Raw genomic sequence first — 24,240 nt, forward strand, 5'->3', positions numbered from 1 at the left:
ATCAGCAGACTCATGGGGGACCATGGGCCGGGGCTCCCCTCGCCCGGGGAACTCTGCTCCCACCGATGGCAACACGCGATGCCCCTGCAAAGCCCGGTGTCTCCCAGCAGTGCCATTTCAGCGACCACTCAGCAGAGCGGCCAGCGTGGGGTCAGATGCCGTCGGCCTTTGCTTTATTAGGAGCGCTGGAGAAGTTATTAATGTCCCCGTGCATCACAGATGCCTCTGAAAGACAAACACTCGTCTCAAAACCACCCACCCACCAGGAACCACGGAGAGCGCAGGGCGGTGAGGAGTGAGGCAACGCACGGTCCCACTCACGGCTGTCGCTCGGCGTGGGTGTCTCAATGCTGGTGCCTTTAGGAACAGGGCTGTCCAAACAAGTCTGAGCCGAGTCTCTCAGGGTCGCCTGTCCCAGGCTGGCTGGCTGGCTTCTTGCCAATGCTGCTCCCTTGGAGCGTGGCTTAGTGATGGGCCGCTGTGCACCTGCTGGGCGGCCCCCTCGCCCGGGGCAGCGGCCCCTTCACACCCACTCGGACCTTTTGGCTCTCAGGTGGGGGGCACTGCTTGAGCTGGCTGGCCGGGCAGGCGGCTGGAGCCGACTGCAGGAGCGGTGTGCGGCCAGGCGGCCCCGAGGCCCCGGGGAGGGCTGCTCCACCACCCCAGTGGGGCCTGAGCCACTGGGGTCCATGGGGGCCTCCCTGAGAGGGCTGCCCACTGGCTCTCTGCACGCCCCGGCCAGCTGGTCACTGATTGAGGCCATCCCCTCACTCCCATCTTCATCTGGAAGCTCCAAGCGCCCGGACCCACGGAATGTGCCACTGGGGCTGGCGGCACCCTCGCCTCGGGGCCACAGGACAGGGCGCGTGGGCACCCCCTCTCCCTGCCACCCACCATCCACATCCTCTGGGCTCCCAGCATGGCCATACTGCTCCATGACGGAGGGGCCCTTGGCTGCTGGCCTGGTCCGGGCCCGCAGGCTAAAGATCAAGTCAAGGACCCCAAGGATGAGGGACAACGCACCGACCGCCCACATGAACAGCGTCACCAGGGACTTCTCCGTGGGCCGGGACACGTAGCAGTCCACCACGCCGGGGCAGGGGGCGTGGCTGCAGGAGAACCTCGCCGGGACCAGGAACCCAAAGAGGAGGTAGTGGGAGGCCCCAAAGGCCGCCTCCAGCAGGGTCCGGAGACACAGGTGCACAGTGTAGCTCCAGGAGAAGTCGGGCAGGCGCTGGGGGCGGCGTTCCCCGCAGAGCCGGTGGGCAGCCAGCCGGGCCGCCCTGTGCAGCACGTGGACAGTGAAGGCGGCGTAGGGCAGGAGCACGGCGGCGCTGTGCAGCACCCAGAAGCGCACGGGGGACACGGGCGAGAAGGCGTCGTAGCAGACGTTGGCACAACCCGGCTGCAGAGTGTTGCAGACGAACCGCTCCTGCTCGTCCTGGTAGACGGGGAGCGCCGCCAGGGCGAGCACCGCCAGCCTCAGCAGCACGGTGAGCAGGAGCCAGACCTTCCCTAGGAGAGAGGCCCGCGTCACCCCCACAGAGGTGCCCTTCCCCTGCAGGCTGGGGGGACCAAAGCTGGAGACCCCAGCAGCCCACGGGTAGGGATGGGTCAGGCAGGAGTCCCTGGGCTAAGGCGTCCCACCCTGCTCACATGCACCCTGGAAAGCAGCAGAAGATGGCCCAAGTCCTTGGGCCCCTTTATCCACATGGGAGACCTGGATGGAGCTCCTGGCTCCCGGCTTCAGCCCGCCCAGCCCTGGCTGTTCGGGGCATCTGGAGCGAGAACCACTGGTTGAGAAGTCTCTCTCCCTCGCTGTCAAATAAATACATTCTAAAGAAATACATTTTAGAGTGTGCATTGTGGCACAGTGGTTAGGCCAGCACTTGGGGCACCTGCATCCCATCATCCCCTGAGTGTCCAGATTAAGTCCTGGGCAGCTTTTTTTTTTAAGATGTTTATTTGAAAAGCAGAGTTACTGAGAGAGGAGAGACAGAAAGAGGGAAATCTTCTACACTCTGGTTCACTCCCCAAATGATGGCAATGACTAGGGCTGGGCCAGGCCAAGGCAGGAGCCAGGAGCTTCTTCCAGGTCTCCCACATGAGTGCAGGGGCCCAAGGACTTTGACCATCTGTGGCTGCTGTCCCCAGGCAATAGGGAGCTGGATTGGAAGTGGAGCAGCCGGGACTCGAACCAGCGCCACAGCACTGCCCCCCTCCCAAATCAACTTCTTGCCTGGGAGGCCCGTGATGGCTCAAGTCCCTGGGTCCCTGCCAATTGCAGGGCAGACCGGGATGGAGTTCCAGGCTCTTGACTTCAGCCTGGCCCAGCCCTGGCTGTTGTGGGCACTTGCCAAGTGAGCCAGAGGGTGCAAGCCCTCTTTCGCTCCCTCCCCCACCCCAGAATGTGTTTCTGCACGTCCTTCTCTGACACTCTGCCTTTCAAATAAATAAATCTTTTTTTTTAAAAAAGAGACATTCTTTTTTTCAAAGTCAATAGAAAAAGTTTGTGGGAAAAGGAATCGAAAGCTAAGTGTATTTGATGCGGAAAAGAGACAGAAATCTATGCACAGTCTTCGTGACGCAGCTTTTCCGAGACATTTTTAAAGACTCCTCCTAGGCATGGATTTCAATTCTTTTGGGCGCCACAATGACCCTCTCCTCTAATTCCATGTCCCACGAGCTTCTGAGGGCCCTCGTGCCCAGTGGCAGCAGCGTCACCAGCTGGCCAGCTGGTCTGACAAACGTCCATGGAGCCCTCGGCACGAGCCAGGAGCTGGGGTGCACCTGCGTATCCACCCGACTCTGAGGTTGTCATGGCGCTGCCGTCGGCTGCGGAGTGAACCAGCGGGTAGAGGACCTCCCTCCCTCTGTCCCTCCTCTCTCTGTCCCTCTGCCTTTCAAATAAATGCATTTTTAAAAAGCAGAGCTGATCCGGAAGCACACAGTGCCCAGGACTTACACCGGACATGCAGGGGCTGCTGGCGTCCCCACCCGGCCCACCGTCTGCACAGACTGATGACCTCAGTCGCGTCGCCCCCTTCTTAGGAGCACAGGCCCTGGGGGAGGCCAGGGTGTCCCCGTGCCCACGCACCAGCCCCTGTGAGCTGCGGCTTTCACCAGGGCCCTAACGGCAGGGCTTCGGACGGATGCAAGTCTACACTCCCTGAAATGGAATTTCTTTAAGAACATTCAGCTTTTTGATAGCTCAGCAGAAAATCCCCGTCCTAGGCTGCTCTGAATTCATGGGGGCTGCCTCTCCTCACCACGTCAGGAATTAACGAGACCAAGCGAGGGAACCAAAGTGGCACTCAGGCCCCTGCTGTACGCCAGGGGTCACTTCTTGGGGAAGGACCTGGAGACCACGCCAAAGTAACTCGCGACTTCTCCGCTCTGTGGTGGGGCAGAGAGGAGAGACACAGATCTCAAAGAATCATCACACCGGGTGCTGAAGCCATGTGGGCATTGTGCACAAGGTGATTGGGATAAATTCTGCGGAGGTCAGAGAAAGCCAGGAACCAGCCAGCCAGGCTCGGGGGTGTGTCAGAAAGGTTACGGAAAAACCGGGACAGGGCTGGGGGCTTCGGAGAGGTCGGATCCGAGTGCCGTGGGGAGGCAGAGCCAGGACGGGCGCGGAGACTCACCCAGCATGGTCACATTGCAGTCCAGCGTGACAAGGAGGAACCCCAGCCAGTCCACACTTTCCATGTCCAGGCCGCTGGAGACGCCGCTGAGCTGTCTCCTCCCGGGACAGCAGGCCAGCTGTGCAGGAATGACGGTGTTTTCCTCACCGAGGCTCCAAGGAGGGATCTGGAGGTGGGAAGGGGAGGTTTCAGGCCCAGGAGCCAGGAGCTGAAGCCCTGAGCCGTTTGCCTGGGGGCCAAGGCCTTCGGACAACTGCAGAGCCCCCGGACAGCAGGCGCCGTCTCTGGCCATGGGCTATTCTTACCCTGGGGGCTATTCCAGGCCCCGGCAGTGCTGCTCAAATGTCTCCAGCCGAACAGCCGGGAGCTCCTGGATATAGCCGAAGAAGCTCCTTTTAGCCCGAGAAGGCCAACTCCATGTGGCATCCCGAGAACATTTGCACGGCCCTGCTTATGGCTGTCTCCCCTGGGGAGCATCGCTCGGGTGGCCACGGCTGCACCTCCCCAGTGGGGACCCCTCCTTGCTCATCCACCCTGCTGAGCCGCTCCCTGGGGGGCGGGAGGGTGGTGACACCACGGCCAAGCCCTGTGGTCACGTACTCTGTCCCGAAGGCCTCATCCTGCACGCTGTGCCACTCAGCATTACGATGTTAGCGAGGGCGCCAGGCACGTGGCGGGCACGCAGCTCACGCCTGCGGGATTTCTCCAGGGTGCCCTGGCTGTTGCGCCCATTTAGGGAGTGAGTCGCAATTGGAACGTCTGTCCGTCTCCCTGTCTATGTAATTCTGCCTTTCAAATACATATTTAAAAAAAAAAAAAAGGAGAGACAGAAACGGAAGCACCGAGAAGGCAAATGCTGACGTGTGTCCCCCATGTGGAGTGACTCAGAACGGCTGGGCTCTAAGTGGGTCACAGGTGTGAGTCTCCCCTCCGTGTCCCATCAGCCAAGCTATAAAAGGGAGGTGTGTGTATTTCACCAGCTGCAGCCCAGTGACGGGACCCTCCCACCCCGGCTCCCCGCCCCGCCCCTCCCTCCGCCCTCCTGCCCCTGCCCTGTCCCGCGGCTGTCTCCCCAAGTCCATCCCAGCCCCCCGTTGTCTTGGTCTCTGTTGCTCTGTCCTACTCAGAGACATTTATCCTCGATGGCTACCAGCAGCAAGGTGGAGACAGGAGGCAGGGGGTCGTGGCCGTCATAACGCTCCCGCATCCCGCAGACAGAGAACCGATGGGCTACGTGCACAGGTACACGGCCGCAGGGAAGTCCCGCGGCAGCCCGTCTGCAGGCGTGGGGCCCCTGGGGTGCCGGGAGCCTGGCTCAGTCCAAGCCCAGGCCTCAGAGCCAGGGAAGCTGGGGGTGGGCGGGGGCCAGGAGGGGTCTTGGCTATGATGGCTGTGCAAGTTGGGAGTCCAGCCTGTCCCAGCTTCTGCGTGTGGCCTCCTGGGACCCCCAGCCACACGGCGGGCCCCCGCCTGGCCATCTCACAGGCACACCCGGAATAGCAGCCTTTGGGTTTCTAGGCATTCCTCGGGCCAGCCAGGCTGACGGCTAAAATTAGCCACCACAACTGTTCTCCCAGCTCAGGCGGGGAGCTTTCGGTCTGTGGAGCAGATGGAGGACCTGGGACAGCCCTGAGCTCTGGGCCGTGGGGAGGACGCCGAGTCAGGGCAGAGCCGTGGGGGAGCTGCGCAAGGTGCCCACCAGGCAGTTCATCCAGCGAAAGCTGGAGAGAGGAGAACGGAGCCTCTCGGCACCAGCCCGGCTTCAGCTCTCTCAACCTAGTGACGGCGGCAAACCATGCGGGGCTCACTGGCACCGCCTCTGGGCCGGGGGGACCACACCTAATTGCTGATTTAATCAACGTCCTGGCCATTCGCTGGCCTGTAAGCGGCTCTCAGAGACCGATGACCACGGCCAGTGCAGTGAGCTCCAGCCCTGAGTTCCTGGACACCAGGGCTCCCTAGGGAAACGCAGGGTTGGGTTCCTGCGAGGCCCCGGGCACATTTCTGTCCATCGGTCAGCACCTCCCTTTGCTTTATGTGTGTTTCTGTTTAGAGACACTTCATGTCAACATATTGTTTAATATGTACTGACATTAATAAACACTATGTTATAAACGATAATAATCAATACACAAGTTATGGCCAAACCACCAGGGAGACACATGGCACCGAGCAAAGTGCTGGCTGACCTGTGGGAGCTGCGGCAGGGGGCAGAGCCTGCCCTTGTAGGGCCTGGGCTGGGAACAGGCCTCGGGACTCCCCAGGGACTGTGAGAGCAGGTGAACTTGCGACTACTGAGTTAAGGGTAGGGCTGGCCTGGAGAGCTGGGAGGCCGAGGCCGAGGCCAAGGGAAGGTGAGTTGGGAAGCGACACAGCCGGAGCAGCTCCGGGGCGAGGGGGAACCCCAGCTGCAGACGCTCCCCACATCGCCCCCAACCCCCCCAGCCCACTTCCCTGTTGCCTTTTGTGCGCTGGCCAAGACTTGCCCTGGTCTACAAAGAGCGTTGGAGGATTCCAGGCCTCGGAGCTCCCCAGGGAGCCGGCTCTGGGATGTGACAGTGCGACCTCAGGGGAGGAAGCCAACTGGGTCTCCTGAGAAGACCCAGTGGGGGGAGGGGGGGAGGGAGGGCACCTACACCGGGTCTGTGCAGAGTTCACGGAGAATGCGCATGGGTCTAACACCGAGGCACCGGAAGGAACTCACCTTTGCCGTCCACTCGTGCGCCAGCTGTGTGCAGTCCCCTCGCAGACCAGCGGAACCTGCGGGATATGGAGGGAGGGGCAGGTGGCAGAGTCCTGGGCTGGCTGTCCCTGCAGAGCGTGGGGCCGGTCATCCAGCCAACCCCGAGACACAGTTTTCCTCCCCTGCTCCAAGTGACACAGGGCTTAGGAACACAGAGCTGACTTCCTGGGGCGCTCGGACATGACAACATCTGTTTTTGCTGTGTGTTTTTTTAAGGAATAGCTCCGTGATCTGACTTGAGCTGAGAATGCTCATCTGCATATGCAAATCTAACAAAGCAGTCCAGCCAATCACCTTCCAGACGAGTGAGCTCACCACCAGCGAAAGTGACCCTGACTCTGGCCAGAACATGAACACCGGGACAGAGCAGAGGTCATCTTTGGCCGAGCCTTTTCCGGGAAACTGTCACCCCTGGACGTGGGCACGGTCAGCCTCCGCTCTGTGCCACTCACTGCCTCCGAGGGTCACTCACTGGCAGTTCTGCAAAGACAGAATCACAGACACACAGAGAGAGGTCCCCCACCCACGGGTTCACTTCTCAGATGGCTGCAATGGCCTGGCTGGGCCAGGCGCAAGCTGGGAGGCTGGGACTCTCTCTGGTCCCCGACGTGGGTGCAGGGTCCCAAGCACCTGGGCCTCTTCCACGGCTCTCCCAGGCCATCGGCAGGGAGCTGGACTAGAAGCAGAGCAGTGGCAACCTGAACTGGTGCCCCCGGTGGATGCCGGCGTCACAGGTGGTTCAGTTCATCACATCGCAGCTAGCCCAGGACACAAGAGAACTTCAAAAATCTCGCGAAACAAATGGAATTAACAGATGTCTGTTTTGGTGCAAACATTTGGAACATTGTGCATCTATCTGGTCACACTACACATTTCCCATGAGTTCTTTGTACGTATTCCTTACTGGTGTGTTAATCCCAAGTAGAAGTTCAAGGAGAGGGAAATGCCGACTCCCTGGATTTGTTAAGTAGTCGCCGCATCGATATCGGAGGAGCAGAACGTACCCCCCAAAAACCTGCAATAAAAAGATACAGGTGAGCCCTAGGAGGCTCACAGCGGATGCTGTATTGCTAGGTGCGTTCACAAACATCGTCCTCACTGAGACGGGCTCTGCACACAGGTAACACGCCCGTCCTCTCCAGCTGCGACCCCACCAGGAATTCCACCTCTGCGGCTCCAGCAGACCCACCTTGCTCTCCTGGTGTTCGTATTGCCCTGGTGCACGTTCGTTGTCAAACTTCCCAAATCTCTGTGGGCAGATGGAGCTCCTAACACACAGCCCGGCTCGCTGTGAGACCCACTCTGAATACCACTCCATCTAGGACAGTCACTGTGGCTTGTACGGCGAGTGGCAGGGGAGACGGCGAGACAGGCACCACCGTGGACATGGCCAGGGAAAGCCAGCAGGGGATGACTTGATTGTGGGAGGTCTGTCCACGCCGAGACATTGGAGACGTCACGGGATGGGCAGGGCCGTGGGCTGTTAAAACACAAAGCTGCCAGCACGCAGGAGCCACGGGGGGAGGGGGCGCCTCTGTGGGAAACCCCCAATCCCAGGTTCTAGAAAGTTCTTCAGCCGAGCTGCAGGAAGGGGCTGCTACTTGGGGGCCCAGCAGCGCATCTTTAGTAGCAGCGCCCGGATCCATGTGGGATCCCGCGAGCGGGCCAGACCCACCAGCTGCGTGGCTTCTATACTTGGCAGGCACAAAAATAGCAGAACCATGGCTATGAGGAGCATCGCCTGGCCGCTGAGCCGGCGCTGCAGCTGGCGCTGTGTCCTGAGAGGGCTGTGGGCCTGGGGCCCCGGGAGACGCCGGGCGCCAGGAGCCGCCAGACCTCCAGCCTGGCCCGGTCTTTGGCTGGGGGATGGGCGTCACCATGGCCCTGCCTCCTTCCTTTCTAAATGAGATCCTAGCTGCCCACAGGGCACACTGCCCAGTGACCAGAGCAGCCACGTGGACACACACGTCACGTCACGCTCCGCAGCACTGGAGAGCTCCTCTTCGGGCAGCTCTGCCCTACACTGTGCGTGCTCACTGTGCGTGGCGCCCTGCACCTGCAGCGCTCAGCACGGCTTCTCCCTGCCACCTCCCGCCTCGGCCCCCGGCTTCCCCAGCCTCTGGTCACCTCCTTCTGCTCTCTGCTCCTGTGGGGTTTGCTCCAGGTTCCACCCCATCCTCAAGGCCTGCACCGGTGCCGTCAGCCCCCAACCACACACACCTGGTGCAGACCGTTCCCTGGCATTTCTCCCCAAACACGGACAGCAGTTTACACAGATTCTAAGTAACCTCAAGATGAGCTAAAGGACAAGGGCAAAAAGTTTTGTGAGGGGCTGGCGCTGTGGCACAGAGGGCTAAGCCGTTGTCTGCAGCGCTAGCATCCCATATGGGCGCCGGTTCGAGTCCCAGCTGCTCCACTTCCCATCCAGCTCCTTGCGAATGCCCCTGGAAAAGCAGTAGAAGATGGCCCAAGTGCTTGGGCCCCTGCACCCACCTGGGAGCCCCGGAGGAGGCTCCTGGCTCCTCTCCCTCTCCTCCTTTATCTCCGCTCTGCCCCAAGGCTGCACCTCCTGGCTACTGTCTCATCACCTGTTACAGACTGAACAGAACCTGGCTCCCCAAGGAAGGGCAGAGAGAGAATCTTCCATACAGTGGTTCACTCCCCACATAGCCACACCAGCCAGGCAACCCCCCTGCACCACAACGCCGTTCTTCATGCAGGCGTTCAAACTCTGAAGTCTTACGATAAGGGCTGATGGATTACAGTGGGGACTTGATCTAACCTTGGCTGTGAGAGGTGGGCGGTCTTAGGTCACGGGGGCGCACCCTTGGAAGGCGGATCTGGTGAGAGTCGGTTACTCGGGCTGAGCTCAGCCCAGCTTCTCTCTCCTGTCCCGGCTCACCGTGTGACTGCCCCTCTTCACCGGCCTCCACCAGATGCTAGCAGGGCCACCGGACCTAGAACTGCAACTTCCGAAGCAGAAGGTGAAACAAACGTTTTCCTACCCCTGCAGCTCCTCTCGGATAATCCGGTTAGGGAAGTGAAGAGCTGGCATTGTCCCAGATTGTCCCAGAGAACCCGTCCACCCTCAGTGGACGCCCAGTCTCCTCCAGGACACCTGTGCAGCTGGAAGCAGCCACCTGCCTGCTGGCGGACCAGCCACATGCCCACAGGAGCATCCCCAGGAAAGCTGAGACCTGGGGGGTCCATCAGGTGGATCCCAACCAGTATTTGTGGACATCACTGGGTCAGCTGAAACCTTCGCTAGAACTCACCGCTCACAAGTGAACGCACAGCCTCTAGCAAACATTCTAGAACGGAGTTTTGTTGCTGGTTTTGCTTATACTTACGAGGGTGCCACTTGGGGCAGGTGGCTACTGCAGGGCACCGTGCCACCTGTGGGACGCCGGCTTGCTTCATCGCCTCCCTCTCCAGATCCTGCGCCTATTGCCCCCGGAGCCTGCAGGGGTGCGGTCTGCTGTCCTTTGTGGTCTCAGGACTGCTCCTGGAACCCCCCAGTCACTTCCAGGACAGCTGAGGCACGGCGCTGGAGCACACGGCTCCAAGACGAGGTGACACGGAAGGCACAGGAGCCTCGAGACCCGGCCAGCGGCCATCAGCCCTCGCATCCTGGCGCCCAGGCCTCGCCATCACCATCCTGACCCGCTGGCCCTCCAATGAGCGTCTAGACCCCACTTCCTCCGGTGCCCCTCAAAGGCGAGTCCTGTGGAGAGCCGGAGAGCAGGACACAGAGAGGGGGGCGGGAGCCTGCTGGGTCGTCCATCCACAGAGCAGCGGCAAAGTCCTCCTCCAAGGCTGCCATCTGTGGGGCTGAGGACGGCAGGGGCCAGCCACAGGGCGCAGCCTTCCCAGGGCAGGCTCCCCAGGGGGCAGAGCCCACTACTCACATGGACCAGAACTGCGGCACCAGGCCTGGGAGAGTCACGTGCTCGGCGGCCATCAGGGCACAGGGCCCCACGCAGCTACCCACGCAGGCCGTCTTCAGCAGGGGGCTCGGGCGCCCTGCAGGCATCTCTCCCTAGGTCCTGCCATCGTGCACGCACACGGGGGCAATCGACACGCGAACGGCCAGGCAGGGTGTGCTCAGGACAAATGGGCGGCACAAGCAGCTGGCAGTGACCTCTGACGCCGAGCGTCGCGTGGAGCAGTGCTTTGCCCAGCATCACAGCTGTGGGCTGACAGAAACCCAAGGCTCCATCACTCCCCGGGCCAATATCCCGGTTACCCAACAGCAGGCTAACGCCTAGCTATCTTCAGTATTTCTGTCCAGAACCACTCACTTCACACCGCCACTCTTCGCTCACATTAAAAATCGCACCAGTTCGGAAAGGGAATGAAGTCCACAAGCCACACCTGAGTTCACCTCTCACGGATCGCTGCGGACACGTGCGGGTGCCGGACAGACCCTCCCACGGGCGCAGGCTCGCAAGGCAGTAGGGGAACCTAGAAGCCGGGGGGCCACCTGCTGACGCGGTCAGGCCCTCGCAGGCAGCGTCCCCACCTCTCGCGGGGCCTGTGGGGCACCTGGCGGCGGCAGTGGAGGTTGGGGGAGGACGTACTCTGGTTCCAGGCTCGAGAGCTCGGGTGAGCAGGTGTTGACACAGGAGGCTAAGCTGTCGCCTGCGACACCAGATCTCACATCAGAGTGCCAGTTCAGAGTCCTGGCTGTGCCAGTTCTGATCCAGCTCCCTGCTGATGTGCCTGGGGGGGACCAGCAGGTGGCCCAAGTGTTTGGGCCCCTGCACCTAGGTGGGAACCCCGCCCTGGTGGTTGTGGCCGTTTGGGGAGTGAACCAGTGGGTAGAAGATCTCTCTTTGTAACTCTTTCAAATAAGTAAATTTTTAAAAAGGTCTGTATTTTACAATTAACCAGCACCTACCGCTGCTGAGGGTGGACGGCTTCTCTGGGACAATCTCAATATCGTAAACTCAAAAAATGCAACAGGAAGGCAGACACTACTTGTTCTGTGTATTTGTTTATTTAACACTTAATAAACACCCACAATGAACCCAGAATCGTATTTCATTAAAAATTCAAAGCTGTAAAATATGGCCCCAGGTGAGAGGTTACCAAGAGCAGCAGGGAAGTCAAAATCGCTCCGTCCCCAAATTCCGCTTCGCAGCTCTGCTGAGACCACGGGACACCCTCAACGGGAACACCACTGCCAAGGGCCTGGAGGAGGCGGCAGGGGAGCCCGAGGCACAGGGCAGGCGCCCGAGCACGCCACGCCACGCCGCGGCATCGGGCTCACCCGGCCCCCACGCCCCTGACCTCTGGTCCTCTTGCCAGTTAGGAAAAAAAACAAAAAACACAGCAACAAAAACTCATCAGGGAAACGTGTCGTCGCAGTGATTTTCATCTGCTGAGTCACATCTGAAATGAGCAAGGCAGACGGTGTGGTCGTCTCCTCCTTCCCTGACGCGAGACCTCTCCGCCCACACCCTCCCCGGGGCCGCCAGCTCCTGCAGGGCAAGCCCCTTGCCACTGCCGGCCACCGGCGGCCTCCGCACTGCTCTGCTGCTGTTTGTTTGGCAAACTCAGAACAAATTAGAGAAACAGAATTGTCGTCACTATCTAAAAAAAAAAAGAAGCTAGACTACCTATGTTGTCAGGTGATGCAAACTGGAAAAGCAAAACTAAACTCTAAGCTTCCGGCGGAGTCTTAAAAACCCCTCGCGCAAGAAACATAAGCAGTTAATACAGAGCCATACTATCGAACGAACACGGGGAGTTTTCCTGTACAGAGGTAGAGTCCAGTGCACAAGGCGAAGACAACATCCAACAGCCCGAACGAGACTGAGCCAGGCTTTACGGAATCCACTTTAAGTTTCAGGTGTCGGACCGTATGTACATACAATAAATAGACTATACGACGTTTTTAAGTCGTTTAATAAACTCCACAAAATAATAGCGGATGCATCGAAATATTTACAGAATTCAGATTTCAGATCTCTCATCCGAACAAAAGGGATTAAAAAATAAGGTTTCTGCTATGAAGGCGGCAGGCCCCCTTCTCCTAGGATGGACGGGTAAAATGAGAAACTTCACGAGAGAGGAACCGATTCGCGTTGAGAGGTATTTGGATTCAGCTAAGTACATACGTCCCTCTGTGAGCTCCACAGGTCGGGGAACACGCAGGATTCCGACACGGCGAGATCTCTACTTAGGGTTCCCAGTTCACCTCTGACTTGGAGGGAGGCGCTGACGGTGCTGCCCACACAGAGCCTGGCGTCCACACTGCGCCAGGGCCAGATCCCTGCGTGCTCTGCTTGTTATGGCTCGAGGCCGGGGCCAGGAGAACCTGACGGAACTTTCCGGCCACGCCCAGCACCGACTCCACAGGGGCCGGGCCTGCACTGGGGGCTCCGCGAGCAGGTGCGTGAGTGCAGGGGGCTCCAGCCGGACACAGGGGACGCCCCGGCTCCAGCCTCCCAGGGAGGAGGCACCCTCCGCGGCCTGTGTCCCATGAGCTCAGAGCACGTGCAGTCACGTGGGCAGGCTCTGGCCATCACTCAGGAGGCTCAATCCGTCCCGGCTTGGGTTCTGTACAGCTTCTCGAAGCACCCACGATGAAAATGCAAGTGGAGTTTTTTTTGTTTTTGTTTTCGTTTTTTTATTCAACCACTCTGTGAAAAATACCTCAGTAAATAGTAACATTTTTCCATTTGGTAATCTCCCCACTGGAATACCCACCCACCTTTTTTTTTTTTTAATTTGAAGTTTTTAAAAAAACTTTATACAAATAGACTGACTTTGATTTAAAGTAAACATATAAAAATTGGGAAGAATATTGCTTCAGACAATGGATGTGGAAGGATGGGCAGAGCGGGGTGGGGCGGGGCGCGCCCGTCACTTCGGGCCAGCACGCTTGGCTGCAGGACGCCCGGGAGGCGGGCACGCTGCCCCCTGCGGCCCACGGGCTCTGACCGCTTTCTCAGACTGCAACGTCAGGTCAGAGCGGGGAGAAGAGGGAAAAAAATAAAAAAGACTGCAAGAAAACTGGAAGGCACAAGCACCCACGTGATCTAGAATGTTCTTGGGGTGAGGAACACGGAGAGAGGGAGAGCTCCGGTTCATCACTTCGGTCAAGTTAACGCTGCCACTGCTGACGAGAAACCGTACACAGCACGGGGTACAGAGACGGGACGAGCACACCCACGTGGGAGAACGGAACTCAGAAGACAGCTTGCAAAAAGGTGCAGAGAGCAACAACCAGTACTATTTATTTGGATGTCTGTGCCATGGTGGGTACAAACTATATTCTCTGCTCTGTGGGACCAAAAACCGAACCCCAGTGAAGACCGTGCCCACAACGGCGGTGGGCGGGAAGGCGAGGAGTCCCACAGAACACACGGGTCCACACGCGTGACCACGGCACACGCCTGTGTTCAATGCACATCCATCTTTGTTATCTACTGTTGCGTCTTCCATTGGACTCAACTACTGGCCGGCCAGGCCCCTAAGACACGGCCTCGCCCCGGCCGTCTTCCCTGCCTCTCCAACACTTTCCCTTCTCCCTCGGTTCCTCCTCCGGGGTCAGAGTCTGTTCCCGTGGCGCGGGAGGCACTGCCCATGCTGACGCCGACGCCAACGCCAATGCCGACGGGGCAAAGTGTGACACAGGGTGCCCACCGCACGAGTCCTGCCTCCCCGCAAGGCGAAGGCGGCCTGACGGAGCTATGAGTTAAAAAAAAAAAAAAAGAAAAGGATAGGGGAAAAAAAAGGAAACAAAAACCACCCCAAGTTTGTCTTTTCTCAGACGGGAGGAGACTGCGGGATGGACGCCGGCCCCCGGCGGCCGCCGTTACGAGATGATGGCCGGGGACCACCTGGGCAGGGTCAGGTTGTCCGCGCTCGCCGACCGCTTCCGCGTGCTTCTCCTCAGGTCCTTGTACTTGTCCTCGCAGAGGCGAGAGATGGCCTGCGGGCGAGAGGGGAGGTTCAGCTGGGCCGCTGCCCGGCCTCCCGGACGGTGCCTGTCCCCGGCAGTGCCGTGGAAGGTGCACGGTGGGCTGGGTTTACTGTGTGCACTCAGGGGACCCGGGGACTGGGGGAGCGGCGGCCTGCCCCTCAGGACCTAGGACAGGCGCCAGCACCAGCACCCAGGGCTGCACTTGGTGGAGGAGCATCGGGGCTCTCGGCAGAGCAGGAATTCCCAGCCCCAGGGCACAGACAGTGCTGAGTGCTGGGCCAGGCTGTGCCCCCAGCAGGCAGGGGCACGGAGACAGCGGCGCTACCAGGCCGGGCGGAGGTGGCCGTCCCCGCCGTCCTCATGCCAGCTGCCCAGGCTGTCCGCATTTCAGACCAACACCTCCAGCATGGAGGACAGTGTGGGAGCACGCGGGGGAGGAACCCAGGAGACCTTTGCACCAGCGAGGACCAGACAGGGCAGCGGGCGAGCCCCGAGACGCAGAGGGCTCGGGGGCACGATAACGGGGTCACGGTTTCCCCCTAGATGGGAAGATGGAGTTCTAAAGGCCTCGGAGCTGCCTTTCTCCAGGGAAACGACCCTCCTGACTCCGCTGTTTCTTTACAAACCATGAGCGTCTGATTGGTGACGCTTCTGTGTGGTGACGGCAGCCCTCGTCATGCGGCCACAGACACACTGACACGCCCCAAGGAGTTTCCCAGCAGCCAGCACGCGGACCTCCCTCCCACCTGAACAGCTACAGCATCCTCTACCGTTTGATTCGGCCCCGTGGGCGTGCTAACCGGGGGGCTGGTCTGGAGAATCCCCAGGAAGCGTGATGGCAATGGGGCTCCCGCACACGGGGGAGCGCGTGGGCCTCAGAAGACAGGGAGCAGCCTTGCCCGGGGAGCCCACCAAGGAGGACCTACGGGAGTGAACACCGGCCGGTGTGCTGGGTTGGCCAGCCGGCTTTCCCGCCCGGCTCTGGGACTGCCAGGAGCTCTGCCCTCAGCCCTGAAGGAGCAACTGGAGTCCACGGCTGCGTGGGCTGAGGGCAGGCTCACTGGGAAACCACAACCCTGCTTCACCCTTGTCTCGGGCCAAATTCTTCAGAGAGAGGACTTCCCACTCTTCCTCCTGAACACATTGAAAACAGCAGACTGGGCCAGCGTTGCAACAGCCATGAAGCCGCTGCCTGCACGGCCGGCATCCCATATGGGCGCCAGCTCGAGTCCCGGCTGCTCCACTTCTGATCCAGCTCCCTGCTAATGCACCCGGGAAAGCAGCAGAAGACGGCCCAAGTGCCTGGGTGCCTGCCACCCATGTGGGACACCAGGCTCACTCCCCAGACGGAAGGTCTCTCTCTCTCTCAACTCTTTCAAATAAATTTAAAAAGAGACACTGGGGAGTGGACATTGTTGTTCCAACGGCTGGTGCAAGGTTACAGAGCGACGGCTGAGTGCCGGCGAGCTCACTGCAGTGTGACCTGGGGCCCGGGCTCTGCGCGTCCTCTTCCCCCTGGTTTTACCAACTTCCCTCTTGGGACTGACGCATCACTCACACTCTGTAAAATTCTCCTTGACTCTGTGCTTTCTTCATTCTGTAACCCACACCAAGTCCGCTCCCCTACCTTACAGACTTGGTTTTGTTCCCGGCTGTTAACGCCGCTGGACACCACCTGCCCATCCGACCCTGTGCGTGGGATGGACACACGGAGGGCAGCACGAGACCCTGGGCCTCTCCCAGTGTGCGGCGTGACTGCTGTCCCCCGTGCCCTCAAGGCCGGATAGGGTGAGAGCAGACGGGCCGGGGGAGGAGACCTGGCCAGCACTCTTTCGGGAGAGGGGGTCTCGCCAGTGACCCTTCCTGCGGCCCCGCCTCTTGTCCTTAGGGGAAGAACTTGGAGAAGACAGGGAGGGGCTCCGCACGCGAGTCAGACGGCGGACAGCGCAGGCACTGAGCCGGACCAGGACACGGGAGCTGGTCCTGCTCCAACTGGCTATGGAGAAGTATCTCGAAAACAGAAAACCCTAACCGGGTCAAATCTTCCCAGACTCCCAACTGGTGGGTGATCTGGTAGCTGTTTCTCACCAATGGAAGGGAGCATGCTGGGAAACACTTTCCTGCAGTTCCTGTCCCAGCTGCCCCTCTTCCAGGCCAGCTCTCTGCTGTGGCCCGGGAGTGCAGTGGAGGATGGCCCAAGTGCTTGGGCCCTGCACCCCATGGGAGACCAGGAGAAGCACCTGGCTCCTGCCATCGGATCAGCGCGGTGCGCCGGCCGCAGCGCGCCTACCACGGCAGCCATTGGAGGGTGAACCAACGGCAAAAGGAAGCCCTTTCTCTCTGTCTCTCTCTCTCACTGTCCACTCTGCCTGTCAAAAATAAATAAATAAATAATAATAATAATATAATAATAAGAAACCTAGGTAGAGAATGGGGGCTTTGGAAACCTTTGACTTCAAAACAGAACGCGTATTCATAAAAACTGGCACCAGGAAGGCACCAGGAAGATGCTGCTGCAGATTGTAACGAAATTAACCCAGCAGCTGCCACCTGGGCGCACCCACCACACAGAGGGAGCTGTCACGGTGACGGGACGCCGACCGCGCCCTCACCTCCAGCTTGTGAGCCCTCTCCCGGCTCAGCGGCTCCAAGGGAAAGCTCAGGTTGTTGGCCTCGGCCAGGGAGCGCAGGTCGAAGTAATACTTGGCGTAGACGCTGGAAGGAACGTTGATGTTGAACTGCAGCAGCTCCAGGAACTGTCGCTCCAGCTCGTTCCTGCAGAGAGAGAGCGAGCTCCGGCTCAGCGGCCACGCCCAGGTGACTGCTGGCCGCCGGGCCCACAGCACCGCGGCCTCCGGATCGAACACGGCGCTGGCTGGAGACCAGAGCACTGTGCAGCCCCCAGGTGGCTCGAGAGGCAGAGCCAGCGTCCAGAAGGAAGAGGTCTGACTGGCTGGGACCCTCACGGGAAGTCTCACCCAGCAGACGCACAGTGCGCAGGGGGCAGGGCTGGGACCCTCATGGTGTCTGAGCTCAACCCAGCGTTTGTTATCGCGAATACATTTCTTATAATTACCCAAATGAGGGGAGCATAAGAAATGTATTCACGACAACAAAAACACATTCCAGAAGTGCCTGCTGCATCAGCTCAACATTACACTCAACACTGTGCTGTGTCTTCCAGAACTTAATAAAACTTAACACAGCAGTAAATCACGTACCAAACAGGAAAATGCAGCTTCGTTGCAATGTGTAAACGCTGAAGGCGCGGACTGGCCCACCAGACACTAAGTACTAAAAACACCACTAGCCAGACGTAACTGACGTTAAGTTTAATTTCTGCTCAATGGACTTGGGCCACGTTTTCCAACTTCTCTGTGTGGACACGGATGTGTTATTTGTTGTGTTGTTTTGTTTTGTTTGAATAGTTCTTTTTGTTAGATGAGATAAATGAAGCAATTTAACTTCAGGAAAAAATCCTGGCTCTGCTCATTGCCAGCCAACTGATCCGGCATTTTCATCTGTCGAAGGGGAATTTGAACAGTAACATCACCTTGTGGGTAATGGTCAAAACACACACACACACACACACACAACGTTCCTCTGAGGCTAAGAGAAATAAGAAATAAGTAAGAAATACTCGCAGCACTGGTTCTTTGCAGCTTGGCCATTTAAAGCCCCAGCGGCCAGCACTGAGCCCCTGGCATTGTGCACGCTGTGTTATTTTCACCCTCTCACCTATGTTAAAGGAGAGAGTGGCGAACTGAAAACATGAATACTTCGGTTAAAGCATCCTCATGGACAGTCGGGGGACGGTCACCCTCCGCGGCCACTGCTTTCCCGTGGGCGCCACGGGGGTGGACACCCCCCTCTGGAGCTCCTGCCCCTGTCCAGGGCTTAGCAGCCACATCTGCCGTGCAGGTGACTAGTGTGGCTGCCACAGGGCTGCTCAGAGCAAACTCAGGTCAGCACGGCCCGCGCCACGGGCAGCTGGAGGGAGGCTTCCTAAGCGTTTCCTTGACACATGAAGCACTGATCCTGAATTTATGAAAGTTGGGTTCTGTAGACATTCTGGCTAACAAGACTGGGTGGAGTAAGTACAAAAGGCACAGAGCAGAGCGCCCTGCCCCCATCCGCCACGTGCCTCTCCTCTCTCTCCTTCCCGACCCCTAGGCAGCTGAGTCTCCGTCTTCCTGAACCAGCCACGGTGAGAAAGACGAGCGGGTCTCCGGCTGGCCTCAGCAGGCGTTCTCTCAGTCATGGCACCGCCCTCCGCCCTCGCGCCCCCTGCCCCACAGCTCACCGCTGCACATCAGCCATCCGCCCGCACAGCAGCCCCTGCTGAAGGGAGCGGCATCTACGTCCAACACCAAGTGCATCTCCTCCACAGGGTGAGCCTGCTGTCCATCGCAGACGGCCACCCTGTGCCCACGGGCGCCCCGGCCACACTCACGTGTCTACCACGGCCACCCTGTGCCCAGGGGTGTCTGGCCACACTCACGCGTCCTCCACGGCCACCCTGTGCCCACAGGCACCAGGCCACACTCACGCATCCCCCACAGCCACCCTGTGCCCACGGGCGCCTGGCCACACTCATACGTCCTCCATGGCCACCCTGTGCCCACGGATGCCCCGGCCACACTCACGTGTCCCCCACGGCCACCCTGTGCCCACGGGTGCCTGGCCACACTCACGCGTCCCCCATGGCCACCTTGTGCCCAGGGGTGTCCGGCCACACTCATGCGTCCCCCACGGCCACCCTGTGCCCACGGGTGTCCAGCCACAATCATGCGGCCTCCAGAGCCACACCCACGTGTCCTCCATGGCCACACCCACACATCCTCCAGGGCCACACCCACGTCCCCCAGGCCACACCCACAGCCACAGCCACACCCCCACCACACCCACGTCCCCCAGGCCCCACCCACATCCCCAGGCCACACCCACGACCACACCCACATGTTCTCCACCACACCCACGTCCCCTAGACCACACCCACGTCCCCCACCACACCCATGTCTCCCGCCACACCCATGTCCCCCAAGCCACACCCATGTCCCCCACCACACCCACACCTCCCGGGCCACACCTGCCAGGCCACACCCAGGTCCCAGGCCACACCCAGGTCCCCAGGCCACACCCATATCCCCCAGGCCACACCCACGTCCCCACTATACCCATGTCCCCAGGCCAAACCCCCGGCCACACCCCCATCCCAGGGCACACCCCCAGCCACACCCACATGTCCTCCACAGCCACACCTACATCCCCAGTCCACACCCACGTCCCCCACCACACCCACATCCCCAGGCCACACCCCGGCCACACCCACGTCCCCAGGTCACACCCCGGCCACACCCACATGTCCTCCACGGTGATGTCCTTCAGGATCTGGCAGTAGTCCACGTTCCACACGGCCTGGTCGTCCCACACCTTGGAGGCCAGCAGGATGGCCCCCAGGACTATGCGCTTCCAGTTGGCCGGGCAGATGTCGATCTCCGCGTATGTCAGGAGTCGCTCGAGGTACACCTGGGGAGAGGGGCGAGGCCGCCGCTGACCCACCCCAGTGCTTCCTCCCACGCGCCAGGGTAGGGCTCTCCCTCGGCCCCACCTCTAAGTGATTTAGAAATGACTGGGAGCAGCCAGCGCTGTGCTGTTGTGGGCTGAGCCTCTGCCTGCGTGCCAGCATCCCACATGGGCGCCAGTTCACATCCTGGCTGCTCCTCTTCAGATCCAGCTCCCAGCTGGTGGCCTGGGGGACACGGAGGATGGCCCAGGTGCTTGGGTCCCTGCACCCGTGTGGGAGAATCGCAAGCAGCTCCTGGCTCTAGGCTTTGGATCAGCTGAGCTCCAGCCATTTGGGGAGTGAACCAGCGGAGGGAAGACCTCTCTGTCTCTCCCTCTCTCTGTGGCTCTTCCTCTCAAATATATAAATAAAATATTTTTTAAAAAATCTCGACAGGCATGACACCCCCTTTGGGGATAATCCACGCACTGCACCCCCAGAGGAAACTCTGCCCATGACACCGGGGCACGTGGCAGGCCAGCACCAGTGCAGACAGGAAGGCTCTCACCAGGGTGACCCTAGAGGAAACTTCCCGCGTCCCCGGGGCACGCGGCAGGCCAACACCAGCGCACAGACAGGAAGGCTCTCACCAGGGTGACCCTAGAGGAAACTGCCCGCGTCCCCGGGACACGCGGCAGGCCAGCACCAGCGCACAGACCGGCTCTCACCAGGGTGACCCTAGTGGAAACTGCCCGCATCCCCGGGACACGTGGCAGGCCAGCACCAGCGCACAGACCGGCTCTCACCAGGGTGACCCTAGAGGAAACTGCCCGCGTACCCGGGGCACGCGGCAGGCCAGCACCAGCGCACAGACAGGAAGGCTCTCACCAGGGTGACCCTAGAGGAAACTGCCCGCGTCCCCGGGACACGCGGCAGGCCAGCACCAGCGCACAGACCGGCTCTCACCAGGGTGACCCTAGTGGAAACTGCCCACGTCCCCGGGACACGTGGCAGGCCAGCACCAGCGCACAGACCGGCTCTCACCAGGGTGACCCTAGAGGAAACTGCCCGCGTACCCGGAGCACGCGGCAGGCCAGCACCAGCGCACAGACAGGAAGGCTCTCACCAGGGTGACCCTAGAGGAAACTGCCCGCGTCCCCGGGACACGCGGCAGGCCAGCACCAGCACACAGACCGGCTCTCACCAGGGTGACCCTAGAGGAAACTGCCCGCGTACCCGGAGCACGCGGCAGGCCAGCACCAGCGCACAGACCGGCTCTCACCAGGGTGACCCTAGAGGAAACTGCCCGCGTACCCGGGGCACGCGGCAGGCCAGCACCAGCGCACAGACAGGAAGGCTCTCACCAGGGTGACCCTAGTGGAAACTGCCCACGTCCCCGGGACACGTGGCAGGCCAGCACCAGCGCACAGACAGGAAGGCTCTCACCAGGGTGACCCTAGTGGAAACTGCCCACGTCCCCGGGACACGTGGCAGGCCAACACCAGCGCACAGACAGGAAGGCTCTCACCAGGGTGACCCTAGAGGAAACTGCCCGCGTCCCCGGGACACGCGGCAGGCCAGCACCAGCGCACAGACCGGCTCTCACCAGGGTGACCCTAGTGGAAACTGCCCACGTCCCCGGGACACGTGGCAGGCCAGCACCAGCGCACAGACCGGCTCTCACCAGGGTGACCCTAGAGGAAACTGCCCGCGTACCCGGAGCACGCGGCAGGCCAGCACCAGCGCACAGACAGGAAGGCTCTCACCAGGGTGACCCTAGAGGAAACTGCCCGCGTCCCCGGGACACGTGGCAGGCCAGCACCAGCACACAGACCGGCTCTCACCAGGGTGACCCTAGAGGAAACTGCCCGCGTCCCCGGGACACGCGGCAGGCCAGCACCAGCGCACAGACCGGCTCTCACCAGGGTGACCCTAGAGGAAACTGCCCGCGTACCCGGGGCACGCGGCAGGCCAGCACCAGCGCACAGACAGGAAGGCTCTCACCAGGGTGACCCTAGTGGAAACTGCCCACGTCCCCGGGACACGTGGCAGGCCAGCACCAGCGCACAGACAGGAAGGCTCTCACCAGGGTGACCCTAGTGGAAACTGCCCACGTCCCCGGGACACGTGGCAGGCCAGCACCAGCGCACAGACCGGCTCTCACCAGGGTGACCCTAGAGGAAACTGCCCGTGTCCCCGGGGCACGCGGCAGGCCAGCACCAGCGCACAGACAGGAAGGCTCTCACCAGGGTGACCCTAGAGGAAACTGCCCGCGTCCCCGGGACACGTGGCAGGCCAGCACCAGCGCACAGACCGGCTCTCACCAGGGTGACCCTAGAGGAAACTGCCCGCGTCCCCGGGACACGTGGCAGGCCAGCACCAGCGCACAGACCGGCTCTCACCAGGGTGACCCTAGTGGAAACTGCCCGCGTCCCCGGGACACGCGGCAGGCCAGCACCAGCGCACAGACCGGCTCTCACCAGGGTGACCCTAGTGGAAACTGCCCACGTCCCCAGGACACGTGGCAGGCCAGCACCAGCGCACAGACCGGCTCTCACCAGGGTGACCCTAGTGGAAACTGCCCGCGTCCCCGGGGCACATGGCAGGCCAGCACCAGCGCACAGACCGGCTCTCACCAGGGTGACGATGGCGCACTCCGCCGTTAGCTGAGCAGCACTGAACAGCGTCCGCACGAACCGGTAGATCTGCTTCTGCTCTGGGTTGTGTCGGTCATAGTCGGGTGGCACTTCGGATTTCTGGGGAAGGAAGGGGTCCCAGGAGACTGGTCACTCAACAGAGGCAAAGGGACAAACCACCGAGAGCCTCACGCGCACCAGGGGGAGGAGATTACCGAGAGAGGGTGAAGGTTTTCATCAAAAATATCTAAGAGCATCCTCCCATCTGAGTCCCTGGAAAGGAAGACAAGGACACAGTTTACTTTCTGCAGGAGCACGTGGCACTGTGAGTCAAACAGAGACCAAAGCACCGAGACCAACTGTGCGGGGACAGGGGCGGCGCTGCAGGTGAGCGCAGCCGCCACGCCGGCGCGACAGGCGTGGTCAGCCGTTCCGTGTGAGCAGCCGGCGAAGCGAAGGTCAAGCCACGGTTAGCTGGGTTAAGTCACAATCCATATTTCGGTCTTCAGTTTGCAAACGAACCCCATCTCAGTAGATGACAGAATTTCTTGCACCATCCTACAGCTGATGGACCTGTGCTGCCATCACCACCTTGAACCACAGTCTGCCCGTTTTATGCCAAAACACAAGAGGGAAAGGCTTCACGCCATCATCTCTGTACCTACACAGGAGCAGCTGGCTGTCCCCGGGACACACGTGCACAGAGCCGCTGACTGCGGGGGCTTCCACCATCCACCGGGCCCTCACCACGCACGGCTCTGCCGTCGCCGGACTGTGCGATCTGAGTTTTGAAGCCCTCTTTGGGTCATGTCCACAGTCAATGCTACGGCACGAGGCTTAGGGATGTCAGAGGCTGCAGGCTGTCCCTGGGTCACAGGTGGTGCTACAATCTCTGCTTTACAAATTCACCACAGAAAGCATTAACAGGACAGCTCACTTTTCTTCCCAACACCTGCACGGCAGGAACTGACTAGAAAGCTCTGGGCACGCACAGCTGAGCTCGCCGTGCGGGGGTCCACAGGATGCAGCGACCGTGACTGAGAGGCAGGTTCAGACCACAGCAGATTCTGAGGGCACGGGGACAGTGCCTCCTGGGCACACCCGGCTAACCGGCTGCTTCCTCACGGCCACCGCGAGAGACGCCAGGTGAGTGAGACACACAGAGCCTGGCCACACCTCACCTTCCTGGGCAGGTGAGCCCTGAGAAGCCAGACAGCACTCTACAGAAATATCGTAAGCTGAGAGTGCAAGTTCGAAATAGAAACAAGGGTTCAGACCCTGACGAGTCTGGAAAAACCCAGACTCCTCCGAGAAGTAGGCTGTTTTCCTTCCTCCCGCTACAGCTGTGTGCCAGCCGCGTGGCCCCACCTGCTCAGGCTAACAGAGCGCACACCACTCTGCCACTCCTCCTCCTGCTCCCTGGAGACCGGCAGTCTGTCCACTGACCGTGTGTGCTCACCAACGGTCACTCTTCCCCCTGGACTTCCTCCACTCTGCTCACTCACTGTTGGCCCAGCTCATCACCACTCCTCCAGGACAGCCGCGACCAAGGTCCGGGCGCAGTCCCAGTCCCCCAGTCAGCTAGCTGCACAACCCCAGGCACGCTACTGAGGCTCGCTGTGTCTCCATGCTGGGATGACCTCACGGAGTCGCTGTAAAACTCAAAGCAAAGGCACGTGTGGACCTGGCACTGCACAGGAAGCGCGTGGTAACGCCGGCTCCTGTGGCCATCAGCTGTGCCTGCACAGCTTCCAGACCCAGGGCCGTCTCCAGAC

General features: G+C 60.4%; 2 protein-coding genes across 2 annotated transcripts in view; both read right to left on the reverse strand.

Moving 5' to 3' along the window:
• Positions 1–523: 523 nt before the first annotated feature.
• On the reverse strand, positions 524–6,403 carry GJD4 (gap junction protein delta 4). The gene is made up of 3 exons (XM_062210829.1): positions 6,352–6,403; positions 3,648–3,813; positions 524–1,515 (listed from the first exon to the last, which is right to left on the reverse strand). The coding sequence occupies exons 2-3, from the start codon at positions 3,709–3,711 to the stop codon at positions 524–526; spliced, it is 1,056 nt and encodes a 351-aa protein (XP_062066813.1). The 5' UTR covers positions 3,712–3,813; positions 6,352–6,403.
• Positions 6,404–13,608: 7,205 nt separating this feature from the next.
• CCNY (cyclin Y) overlaps positions 13,609–24,240 on the reverse strand; it is a 139,374-nt gene continuing 128,742 nt past the window's right edge. The window contains exons 6-10 of the mRNA XM_062211190.1: positions 22,681–22,738; positions 22,466–22,585; positions 19,686–19,852; positions 16,936–17,098; positions 13,609–14,332 (exon numbers count right to left, since the gene is read on the reverse strand). Of these exons, the coding sequence (XP_062067174.1) occupies positions 14,216–14,332; positions 16,936–17,098; positions 19,686–19,852; positions 22,466–22,585; positions 22,681–22,738 (625 nt within the window). The 3' untranslated portion in view covers positions 13,609–14,215. The remainder of the gene's footprint in view (positions 14,333–16,935; positions 17,099–19,685; positions 19,853–22,465; positions 22,586–22,680; positions 22,739–24,240) is intronic.

Source organism: Lepus europaeus, chromosome 14, assembly GCF_033115175.1.
Source record: "Lepus europaeus isolate LE1 chromosome 14, mLepTim1.pri, whole genome shotgun sequence".
NCBI lineage: Eukaryota > Metazoa > Chordata > Mammalia > Lagomorpha > Leporidae > Lepus > Lepus europaeus.

Bases quoted from the DNA above. Each gene is read 5' to 3' on its own strand.
- GJD4 (XM_062210829.1), bottom strand. From the start codon at position 3,711: ATGGAAAGTGTGGACTGGCTGGGGTTCCTCCTTGTCACGCTGGACTGC. The intron at 1,516-3,647 runs GTGAGTCTCCGC...CCTCTCTCCTAG, and splicing joins CTGCAATGTGACCATGCTGG to GGAAGGTCTGGCTCCTGCTC.